This window comes from Chaetura pelagica, unplaced genomic scaffold (assembly GCF_000747805.2).
Source record: "Chaetura pelagica isolate M959 unplaced genomic scaffold, ChaPel_1.0 scaffold637, whole genome shotgun sequence".
NCBI lineage: Eukaryota > Metazoa > Chordata > Aves > Apodiformes > Apodidae > Chaetura > Chaetura pelagica.
In genome coordinates this window covers 1,194,659-1,205,664 of record NW_009953950.1, presented here as the reverse complement: position 1 = coordinate 1,205,664, position 11,006 = coordinate 1,194,659, and the positions used below count along the sequence as shown (strand labels likewise).

General features: G+C 43.5%; 1 protein-coding gene across 1 annotated transcript in view; it reads left to right on the top strand.

The window, feature by feature from the left end:
- The window catches only part of TIAM1 (T-cell lymphoma invasion and metastasis 1), a 120,608-nt gene that overhangs the window by 12,627 nt on the left and 96,975 nt on the right, over positions 1 to 11,006 (top strand). The window contains exons 3-4 of the mRNA XM_010001826.1: positions 4,418 to 4,865; positions 6,850 to 7,022. Coding sequence (XP_010000128.1) covers positions 4,418 to 4,865; positions 6,850 to 7,022 — 621 coding nt within the window. The remainder of the gene's footprint in view (positions 1 to 4,417; positions 4,866 to 6,849; positions 7,023 to 11,006) is intronic.

Below are 11,006 nucleotides of genomic sequence, written 5' to 3'. Positions count from 1 at the left end.
GCTGAACCTTCTTTTGTAAACCCTGGGCACTTCACATGCTATACAGTAGCACTACCAGTGTAAGAAACCATGCCATTTTTCCATTGTCTTCAGCAACAGCAGGGATCCCAGATCCTGGTGGAAGTTGTGCCACTACTGACCAACTTCCCATCAAGGCATAAAGTGCAGCACAGTCTCTAGAGCCTGCTTAATTCCCTTCTTCAACTAGTGGTCTTTTTGTAACTTTCTTACTGCTTTCCACCAAGCAGTCTTAAATCAAAGGCACAAAGCCCCCTGTTTCCTCAGTTTCTTGTCTCTGTGGACTAAGACCTGTCGTGTTTGCAAAATACCAAGAACTGCTATTCCCACAACTTGCCCCATCTCTGTGCTGTGGAGAAAAGACACTTTCTTTTCTTTGCCACGTGCTTTTTATTTGGTGTGACCAATTTAATGATTTCAACCTCCTTGCTTTGCCCTCTTGTGCTCCCAGGCCCAAAGCTAGGTTAACACCAGTGGGAAGGCTAAGCAGGGCAGCACAGATTTTAGTTCCAGTCTTGTACTTGGTTCCTGGGATGGTCTCTTTGGGCAAAAATACTCCTCTGTGTGTGGACAGCTGTTTGCCAGCCTGAAAATACAAAACACAAGATCTTTGTCGAGATACAAAATATTAGGTAGTGTCCTGAATCATATACTGAGCTGAATGAATCTTTTGGGGGTTTAATCAGTGAAATAAAACGGAGCCCCTTGATGTAATGACAAGTAGAGCAGTATTCTGATTTGTTATAACATGTATTTAAGGTCCAAAAAAATGGGGGCCTCAGAAAAGTGCATTCTGCACCCTTCTGTTGCCTCCCAGCTCCCACAGTGTGGCTGCCACATGCTGTCAGCATCATGATGGAGAGATGCAGAGACACTAGGCAGGAGCCAGAAGGGTGAGTAGTGATGGCTGAGCCATGTCTGTAGTTCACTCTCAGCCTCAAGTCTTTACCTAAGAACTCCTTCTGCTGAGGAGTGAAATGCTTCTTTCATTAACCAGCCTTGGTGGTGCATCCCATCATGGGCCCAAAAGAAGTAATAAGCATGCCTTGGAGGAGAGAGACATTGTTTTTGCCCATGGGGCTCTTTGAGAGCTTAAGCAGGAAATGTGAGTAATTTTTAAATAGCTCTCATGAAGGTTACACAATGTTCACTTTGCTTCTGGGCAGTAGCCTGTGGTGGCCCTATCAGTAGGTATTTTGAAGCTAGACACCAAAGCTAGGGGCCTGTGTATCCATATCAGTTTCATCAGCAAGAGAGCCACGTTGCTCATGATACGACTTGGAATGCTTAATTTTCAGCATCCTTCTTTGAAAAGCCCCCAGTGATGTGTTCATCAGTCCCTGCTATGTTTTGTTGTTTGGCTTGGGGTTGTTACCCCTTCGACCTCAGCACATTCCTATGGAAGCACAATACTAAACCTCTGCTGAATTCTTAATTCAATGAGCTTCAGTATGCTGGTTATAGCACTGTGAGAGGGCCAGAGCAGATGTTGGCTACTTCTTGAGAGCTTTTTATACCCTCTGATGAGAACGAGCTGACATTGCAGCAGGAACTCAGAAGTCAGAGACCTGTGCAATGAATGCTCTTAACCCCGAGACCAATCTTCTCATACAACAGACTTTCAAAAGTGCTAAGCTCACTCAATGCCACATTTCATAATTCATGAGTGTGAACAATATTAGCAGGCTGTAGGTTTTGAACCATTCTGACCTTTGTATGCTCAGACCCTCCTCCTCCTAAAGGGGTTGAATTGTGGGTCTTCTAAAGGGGTCTTTGATAAGGGGTACTTAAGAGAGGAAAAAGGAGTTCATCGAGCAGAGGAAGATTAGGGGCAGGGTTGCAGCATTATGCTGAAAAGATCTTTTGACCCATCCAACCTATCACTTGCATTGTGGTAAAGATTATAAAGATGTTTGCAAAACGTGCTACAATTTAAGCTCATGAGCGTAAATAACATTGACTCTGAGTTTTCCATCCTTGCATTTTGTTATAAACAGTAAATTGTTATGCCCATATGTACCAGTTATGGAGTATAAACCCCATTTGTAGATGGGGAAATTGAGGCCATCAATGCCTGATGTAAAGGCTGTATCTCACAGGGCACAAACAACCTCGAGAGTCCACACTGCAGCATTCCTTGAACATTTCTAGATGCACTTCTCATTTTGAAAAAACACTTCCATCTGCTAAAAAGCCCAAGAAAGTTCTATGCATACAATGGCTGGCAAAATTGCAAATCCTATTTCCCTCAAGTTGCTGATCTCTTTTAGTAGCTCTTTATTTTTTTTAAACTGACTGATTTTAGTTGAAGCATGAGATACGCTTTCTGAAAGTGGCATCAGCTAAAATTTTGGAATTAACTCTAAACTTTTTTATAGCATGGATGAAATAATTATGAGGCAGATTGTATATTTATTAAATCAGTAACCTAAAATAATAATCTCAACACCTCAAGTAATTCCTATTGCCACCGTTTCGCAGTGTTCACTGTAGGAGGCAGATTTGTTTATGCTAGATGAACGGCATATTCTTCCCTTTAAAAAAGTTATGGAGGAAGAAGGGCCCAGAAACCAATGATGCTGATTCTACAGGCAAAATTATCTCAGTGAACATGAGGGATCTGGTTCAGTTCTTTGACATGCTGGTTGTACACCAATGTAGCTGTGCTGGCAGAGGGGCAGTGCCTTGGGCTTTGAGTGGCTGTGCCTGTCCTGTCCCCCAGATGCTCAGGGTCTTAGATGGAGCACTGTCATCAGAAATCACACCATCCAGCTTTTCAGGATGGAGTGCAAATGCACACTCATGGCCATGTTTTGTAAACACTGGTTTCTGAGCAGCACCAGCTCCCTTCTCCAGATATCCCTCCTTTGCAATGCTGCAAGAATTGGAAAGATAATTGGCTTCCAAAAAACAAGTGTAGTGGAACATCAGGAAAAAATGTGTAGTTGTGAAAACTGCTCTGGACAGGCAGATGACTGCACTTACAGGAAGCCTTGCTCAGCTCATTCCCATGGGATGGGAGTAAAGGAATATTGGCCTCTCCAGAACAGCTTGTCTATCGCTATGTGTTGCATTAAATAACCAGACTGACTAGGATAACTGTACTCATTGAGTGGGGAAGGAAGTGCTTATGCTTCCAGCTGGACTCCAAGTCTCCCTTGAGAGGTAGCATTTATAAAGAATGAGCCAATCTGTTACAAATTAATGCCTTGAAAGTTGATTTGTCAACACCCCTAAGGTTTCCTCATCCAGCCCTTGCTCCATTCGAGAGAGGTTTCAAACAGAGCTTGGTGGAGGGTTTCTCAGTTTCGGCAGAGCTGGATGCATAGAAAACTGGTGGTTGAACAAACACCAAGAAGCTTGTTTTCACTCAAAATAAATACTGCATTCTGCCACCTCACCTCAAACTCTCCTCTTTTTTTAAACTTGTAAATCAAAGCACCAGCTGCTCTTGCTGGAGAGGTAGAGGCTGAAATTCCTCTTGTTTTGGCACTATTTCTCACAGTTTTGCATTTTCTTCCCTAGCTCCCTATCCTCTCTAGTATCTAACTTGAGACATTTCTCTCCACTTAGGGCTTGGCCTTAGTTTGTTTTCCTTCAAAAACTGCTGTAGATACCTACGAGTGCAGACATGGTAGTGGTTTGCTCCCTCTGGGCACTAGCCTTGTTGCAGGGTGCAAGCTGACCCAGTAAGCCTTCAAAACCTGAGTCTGATTGTGTTGTTTCCTTTCTTTTTCAAGCTATCCATATTCTTGTCTGCTGTGATACTTCAACTGCAAGTTCTTTGGACCCAGGAATGGTCTGTTGTTGCAGTATTTTGGCAGGGTCTATCACAGTGAGATTCTGACCAGTTGTTAGGGTTTGTGATGTAGAAATGACAACCAAAACAGAAATAATGTCAAATATGTTCACTTCTTAGGAGAAAAAAAAAAAAGTACCTTCTTAGTTATATAATTTGCAAATGACAATCTTGGGATGTCTAAAATGTATCTTCATCTATAGGTGTGAATGTACAATATCAATGTTTTCATTTCAAAATGCGTAGGTTGATTGTGGCTTTTCTTGACATTGCCAGTTTTTGTTACCATATGTTCTTCTTTTGCAAAACCTTTAGCACTGTTAACTTAGCTTAATGTAAACAGATGAAGCTGCATCTTATATTTCAAAATGCTCAGGCTATAGAAGCGCCACCTGAAATTGTGCATGCAGGACTGGTCTTTCCTGTGGTGGAAGTTCTGCCTACCCTAACTTTAATTCTGAAAAAAGATGGGTGATTTCTAGTGTCACACAAAATGTGGGTGTGAAGAAATGAGGTGCCACTTGGGCATTTTGATGGTGTCTCCAGAAGGCCATGCGTGGCCAGGATCTTCATCTTACACTGTTTCTCTCTCGCAACTAGGATGTCAACGCAGGCGAGGGGAGCGAGTTCACCGACAGTGGGATTGAGGGAGCAGCCACCGACACTGACCTCCTTTCTAGACGCTCCAATGCCACCAACTCGAGTTACTCCCCAACAACCAGCCGGGCTTTTATTGGCAGCGACAGTGGGAGCAGCTCGACAGGTGATGGGCTTCGCCAGGGAGTGTATGAGAACTTCCGTCGGGAGCTGGAGATGAGCACCACCAACAGTGAGAACCTGGAGGAGGCTGGCTCTGCCCTCAGTGACGAGCAGAGCAGTGGCACCCTCAGCTCCCCGGGGCAGTCTGACATCCTTCTGACGGCTGCCCAGGGCACGGTACGGAAAGCTGGGGCTCTGGCAGTGAAGAACTTCCTGGTGCACAAAAAGAACAAGAAAGTGGAGTCAGCAACACGCAGGAAATGGAAGCACTACTGGGTTTCCCTGAAAGGTACAGAGCAAACGTGCAAGGGTTTATCCAGATGGGCATCCACTGAGTCCTGGGTTATGTATTGCTGCAGATAAAGGAACTCATAGCCTCGACTGTAACAAAAGCTGCTGTGAACTTCAGTGTAGTTAACATCTTTCTCCAAGATGTGCCTCATGAGTATAAACACCCAGTGAGTTGCAGAACATTTGCAGTGTGAACAGGAAGCCTTTAATCATCGAGGCTGGCTTGTGACTTGGAAGATGCTGGCTCTGGCTGAATCATCCACCTCGTGGTGGGCAGCACCTGGCCACCCTACCAACCTCTTTGGCTTCCTGGGCCACAGCTCCTTTTCTCTCTCAATTTTTGCAGTTCCTGCCAGGAGCATGCTCCAGCCTTGTTTGGGGTATGAGTGCTTAAAAATGCACATAAATGTTAATGGAGCAGCAAAACACAGGAGCTGCCCTCCTGAAGCGATGTCTAATTAATCTTCATGCAATTGCATCAGCAGTAAAACAGGAAGCAACACTTGCAGGGTTTTGGGTCTGGTCTTGTCTGTAAGCAGAGGAGGCAGAGCCATGTCTCCTGCTGTAGGTGGGATTACCTCAGTGTTTTTAAAGCCCCGTCCTCCCTACAGAGTGCTTCTTTTAGAACACTTTATTTTTATTATTTATTTATTTGCAGCATGGTTTTAAAACCAGCAGCAAAGTTAGGTGCCAGCTTTTTCTTAAGGGTGGTTAGCGAGATTGGGGAAATGAAAGAGGATGAAGGGAGGGCGGAGGGGCAAGGGGGAGTCCTAATCTCCTGGGAGGAGGGCTCAGTGGCAGGAAGGTCTTGCTGTGAGGAGCTGGTAAACAAAGGGCCATCTGGGAGGAAAAAGGGGAAGGAGGCAATGAGCACGGAGGCAATGTTATTTTAAAGTGCTTTGACTCAAGTGGAGTGTTTTCTTCTCAGATTGCTGTGTCTTAATAATGTTAGTGTTTAAATGAGGCTTTGAAGTTAACAGCTGCTATTGTTTGGCTGCAAATAGTTTTCTGAGAGGCTGGGTAACAGGGCATCCCTTTGCACTGAGAGGGCCTGCTCCAGTGGCAGAGAAACCATGTGCCAGTTTTAGTTTAAAGCAACTGTAGATAATCTGAGGAGGTGGGAGAGGGAGGAGACCCTTTTTTTTTTGTTCCCCAAATTGCAGACTTGCTATACCTTTTTTTCTCCCCAGAGAATTGTAAATATTATTTTGTGAAACCAAGCAGGTTGTTTGATGTCCCCAGCTAAAATGCAGTTTTGTTTTTGGCCACAGTGCTGGGAGTCAGAACTGAAATGTTATACTGGAATACGGATTTGGTTTATGCTTTTTGTTTGTTTGTTGGGTGTTTGTTTTTTTTGTACATCAGTCTTTTAGCAAGCACAACTCATTACAGCCCCTTTTCCTTCCAGTTGCTCATCTGCATCGAGTAATTAAATTGCCTGATCTTTGCCTTGCAGGGTCTGTAGCAGCCAGCAGCTGCAGTAGGCTGAGGCTTGTGGGCCTGTCTGCTCAGCCCAGGATGTCTCACAGCTGTCCAGTCCTGCCAAAGGAGACCACTGTCATGCCTTCCTTTTGGTCCCCTTGGTGGGATAAGGTGGCCTTGGAGGACCCCCACTTTGGGACTTAAAATGGTGTTTCTCAGCTGGGGCTGTATTTTACTGCCCATGACTTCCCTGGCTCATGTCTACAGCTGTTTTAGCAATACTAGGGTGAACAAAATGGCCTGCTGGGGCATGGATTGGTGTACTACACAGCTCGTGCTGTGCCTCCATGGAAACCACCACCTTGTGGGGCTAAAAGCCATGCTACTGCTGTTGGTCTCTGCTGCAGGGTTGAAAACCTAGACAAGAGCTGTCAAATCCTCCCTCATCCCTGTGATAGTTTTGCAGATGATTTGTAGTCCTGAGTGTTAGCGCTGAATAGATGCAGGGCAGCCATTGCTTTTAAATGTGTTGCTTGTTAATAAACAATTGTCTCTTTTAGGATGCACGTTGTTTTTTTATGAGACTGATGGCAGATCTGGCATTGATCACAACAGCATCCCAAAGCATGCTGTCTGGGTGGAAAACAGCATAGTGCAAGCAGTGCCTGAACACCCCAAGAAGGACTTTGTCTTCTGTCTCAGCAACTCCCTTGGGGATGCTTTTCTCTTTCAGGTTGGTCCAGTTCAAGGGTTTTACAGAGTTGTTTTTCTGTCTCTGACTAAGGAGAAAATCATAGCTCTGGTTGAAATCAATGGAAAAATCCTGCTGACTCCAGTAGGTTTGAGATTTTCCTCTGGCAGCACTAGAGGAAGGACATGATATATTTGGTAAACGCCACTCAAGAGACCTACCACTGCTTGTGAATCACTCCAATCTGCTTTTTTGTTGGCTGACTGGACCCTTCTTTGTGTAGATGTTTGGAACAAAGTAAGAATTAAGAAATATTCATAAGTCTCTGTAAAAACTTGGAATTTTGTGTGGTTTGACAGCATGCTTATAGCACACAGACCAAGCCAGTTACCATATAGGACACACAGTACTGCATTAAATGGGCTATAACACTTACTGCATCTAGCAAGAGACATATCAAAGATGAGACCTTGTGGAGTGGCTCAGGTTGTTTGCAAGACCAAGAGGAATTTGAAGTGCAAGTGGGTACTTGGACCTCCAGGTGCTCTCCCAGTGGTGCTGCAGAATCCATTTGCCTTTTGTTCATGCAGACCTTAGTCAACATTTTGCTGTTGCCTGGGAGAGTACTAAAAGTGCATGCTTAGGTTTTTAATCAGAAATTAGAAATGTCTGAATTTTGCAGGGTGCATTTAAAAAAAAAATCCAGTAATTATATCAAAGCCCACACATTAGTTGATGTGTTTCGCTGGAAAAAAGGTTTCTGATTTTTGGTAACTAGTGTTTTCCTGAGTGATTTTTAGATTGGCATTCCACTTTCTTATTGCAAGTTGTCAGTAATCAAAGTGCGACACTCTTACATTTGTAACTGCCAGCCTGTGCTGAGGTGATGCCATTTCCTCCTCTTTTGGTTGTTTTTTCACCAGAGGAACCCTGTATTTATTTCCCTTTCCAATGACAAAGAATGTAGAGTTCTTGCCTTCTTAAGCCAGAAGCTACTCTGTGGTAGGATGTGCCCCCATGTTGTCACTTCTCTGTACTTCAGTGCAAAAGTTTAAGATTACACCGTCTCATAGGTCTTTGCAGCTGTCCTAAACAAGGGGCTAAATTCTTGAACTAGTGCAAAATAGAAAAGAGCCTTAATGACTCAAAGGAAGTGGTGCTGCCATAAATTTTGAGGAGACTGTGAATCTGATTGCATACTGAAAGAAAAAAACAGTTGTTTTTGTGGACTAGCTTCTCTGTAACCCCAGTCTAATTTTCCCTCAGCTCATATTGGAATAATGCACTGCCTCTTTCTACTTCATGCCTTTTCTGGGCAGGGTGCATGTATTTTGCCACCTGGAGAGCTTCTTCCAGGAGGTAGATGTGGTGCTTATGGTCTCACTGTGTTCTTGAAAGGTTGTGGAGTACCACCTCCTCTTGATCTACTGATATGAGCTGTAAAATCTTTTCCATGGAATTTTCTAGGGAATAACCTTAATTCTCATAAAATTAATGCCAGTGGATGCTAAGTACTGAAAAGGCCACATTCAGTACATTTCTTTTTTGGCAACACAGGGCCTTATTCATTAGAAGCCCTGTGCCATTATGCCATGCACAGATTTTAATGTGACTTTGTGGGAAGAAGCAAAAATGAGCCTTTTCAAATGAAAGCAAATAATATATATTGCCTTGCAGAAGTTTTTCCTTGGTGTATCCCTTCTTCACATGCATCACTAGTGAAGCAGAAGAGAAAGAAGGGATAGGTCTGGGGAGAAGGGAAGACCAGGCCAGCTGCAGTGGTGGAAGTAATGTGCGAGTGAGAGTGCTGTAGGGCTTGCTCTGCTGCACTCAGAGCAGCTGACGCATGTGTATGGCCCTTCAGCAGTGTTACTTAACTTCTCATGTCATACACATCCACCCACACGTAACATAGGGCTGGAGTAGTGGTTTTGATGAGAGAAAAACACAGACCTGCAAAAGACTGTTCCTGTCTTATGGAGACTGTGTACTTTGTGAGAAAAACAGAGTTGTTTTGTAATGTGGACAGATATTGGACATCTTGTAACAAGCCTTCCTACTGCATTGCACCTGGAGACATCACATACCTCCTCCACAATGATTCCTTGCTCAGTCAGTTCTTCCCGTGCCTACACAAATCCATTACTTGCAGATGTCACATGCATTTTCCCAGAGCTCAGAGCAACTTGTGACACATACTTACATATCAGATATTTGCAGCTTGTTTACGTGGTCCTTTCTGTTGAGAAGTGGAGTGATTCCTCTTGCCTGCTTATCTACCAGGAGAGTCTTAAGCTCCTAGAATCCATTCCAGATTCTTTTTTTCCCACCCTAACCCCAGAAAACTGAAAAGAAGACTGAATCTAGTGGTGTACAGATGATATTTTTAAATGAAATAAGATAAAAATATGACCTCTTGCTGTTAAGATTTTGCTAGGAATTAACAAAGCTTACCATCTCATAAGTCCAGTCCTACTCTCCTCTTTACTGGGGGCTAGGTTTCACCACCTGACTGTAGGCAAGTAAATTCTCTATTTTCAGCAGAAATTCCTCAGCAAGGGGGGCTCAACATGTCTTCAGCAGTGGCAAGAATACACTGTAAGCTCCTGTCTATGAATGAGAGCTTGTTAATAGTATTACCTGGGCAGGGAGCCTGACCAAGCAATTACTTGGTATAGTGCTAACTGAAGACAAGAAAATTTGGAGTAAGAGATAGGGTGTAGACCCTATCCTCTGCTTATGACTTCTAACCTGAGCTAAGGAAAACAATGCCATTCTGGGACATGTGTGTTTGACCTGCTCCAATACCACAGAAGTTTGTGGAGCATCAGCTTGTGCTTGCGTGATTTCCAGAGCTGGGCTTTTGTGGGGTTCTCTCCTTGGCTTCAGTAAGCTGTGTCCTTTGTTTTTAGTTGTGACTGCCAGGAGAGCAGTGCGGATGACCTTCTTCATCTATGCTAGCACCTGGAGAAGTCATACTGTGCTGTCAATTAATAGATCAGATGTAAACAGAATGTTTAATTGGAACAAGGTGGTTTGGCACCTTGCTACTTTTTCAGCCATGAGACAAATACCAGTGTGATTGCTGCTAAAGGCTGGCACAGAAAGTCCTCTGCAAGTATTGAGTTGGCTGTAAATTTTGGTTTACAACCCTAGTGTAAAAAGGAATTAAGTTTAGTTAGAAGGCTAAAAGGATGTACTTTTTATTTAGAAAGTCTGGAAAAGGAATGCTTTGAAATACTCCTGGTGTCAAAAGCTTCTTATCAGAGTAGTGCTCTTCCATAAAAATGTCCTGGTGTCCTATACCCCAGCCTAATATCTCATTCAATCATAGAATCACAGAATAGTATGGGTTGGAAGGGACCTTAAAGATGATCTAGTTCCAACCCTTCTGCCATGGCCAGAGATACCTGTTTCTCAAAGCCTAATTCAGCCTGGCCTTGAACACTTCCAGGGGGCCTTGAACAATTCCAAGGAGGGAAAGTATTGCCTTTTCCCATACTGTCACACACATGCTTGGGAAGGGACAGTACCAGAGCCTTAAAAATTTGATGAGCCTACCTTTAATGATAATAGGGTTGTCTTCAGAGTGCTCTGGGACCTTCAGAAGTAGAAAGCTTGTTTGTCTATAAGTCATAATACAAGCTACTCATAGATATCACAGCCACATTTTATGCCATTAATTTATTGCTAACTGTTGCATGCCAAAAAACCTCTCCATACTGTGAAGAGCACATTCCCTGACTTAAGGAACTGGAGTTTAGAAAAGATTGTTAAATGTTGAGCTACAAATTAGGGCAGCATTGTATTGAACAAGGAAGATAATTCCTGAGACCTTGCTGGGAAGCACTGTACAGCTGCAAAGCACAGATATAGGTGTAATTTTAAGTGCCAAATGCCTAGTGCTGAGTTAAAAATGGCCTGTCTAAGAATGATGGGGTTTTTATTACTTCTCTTGTAAATGGATTTAAGGCTTTGAATCTTAAGATCAAAGGGAAAAGAAGCTCCTTGGAATTGCATTTGCTG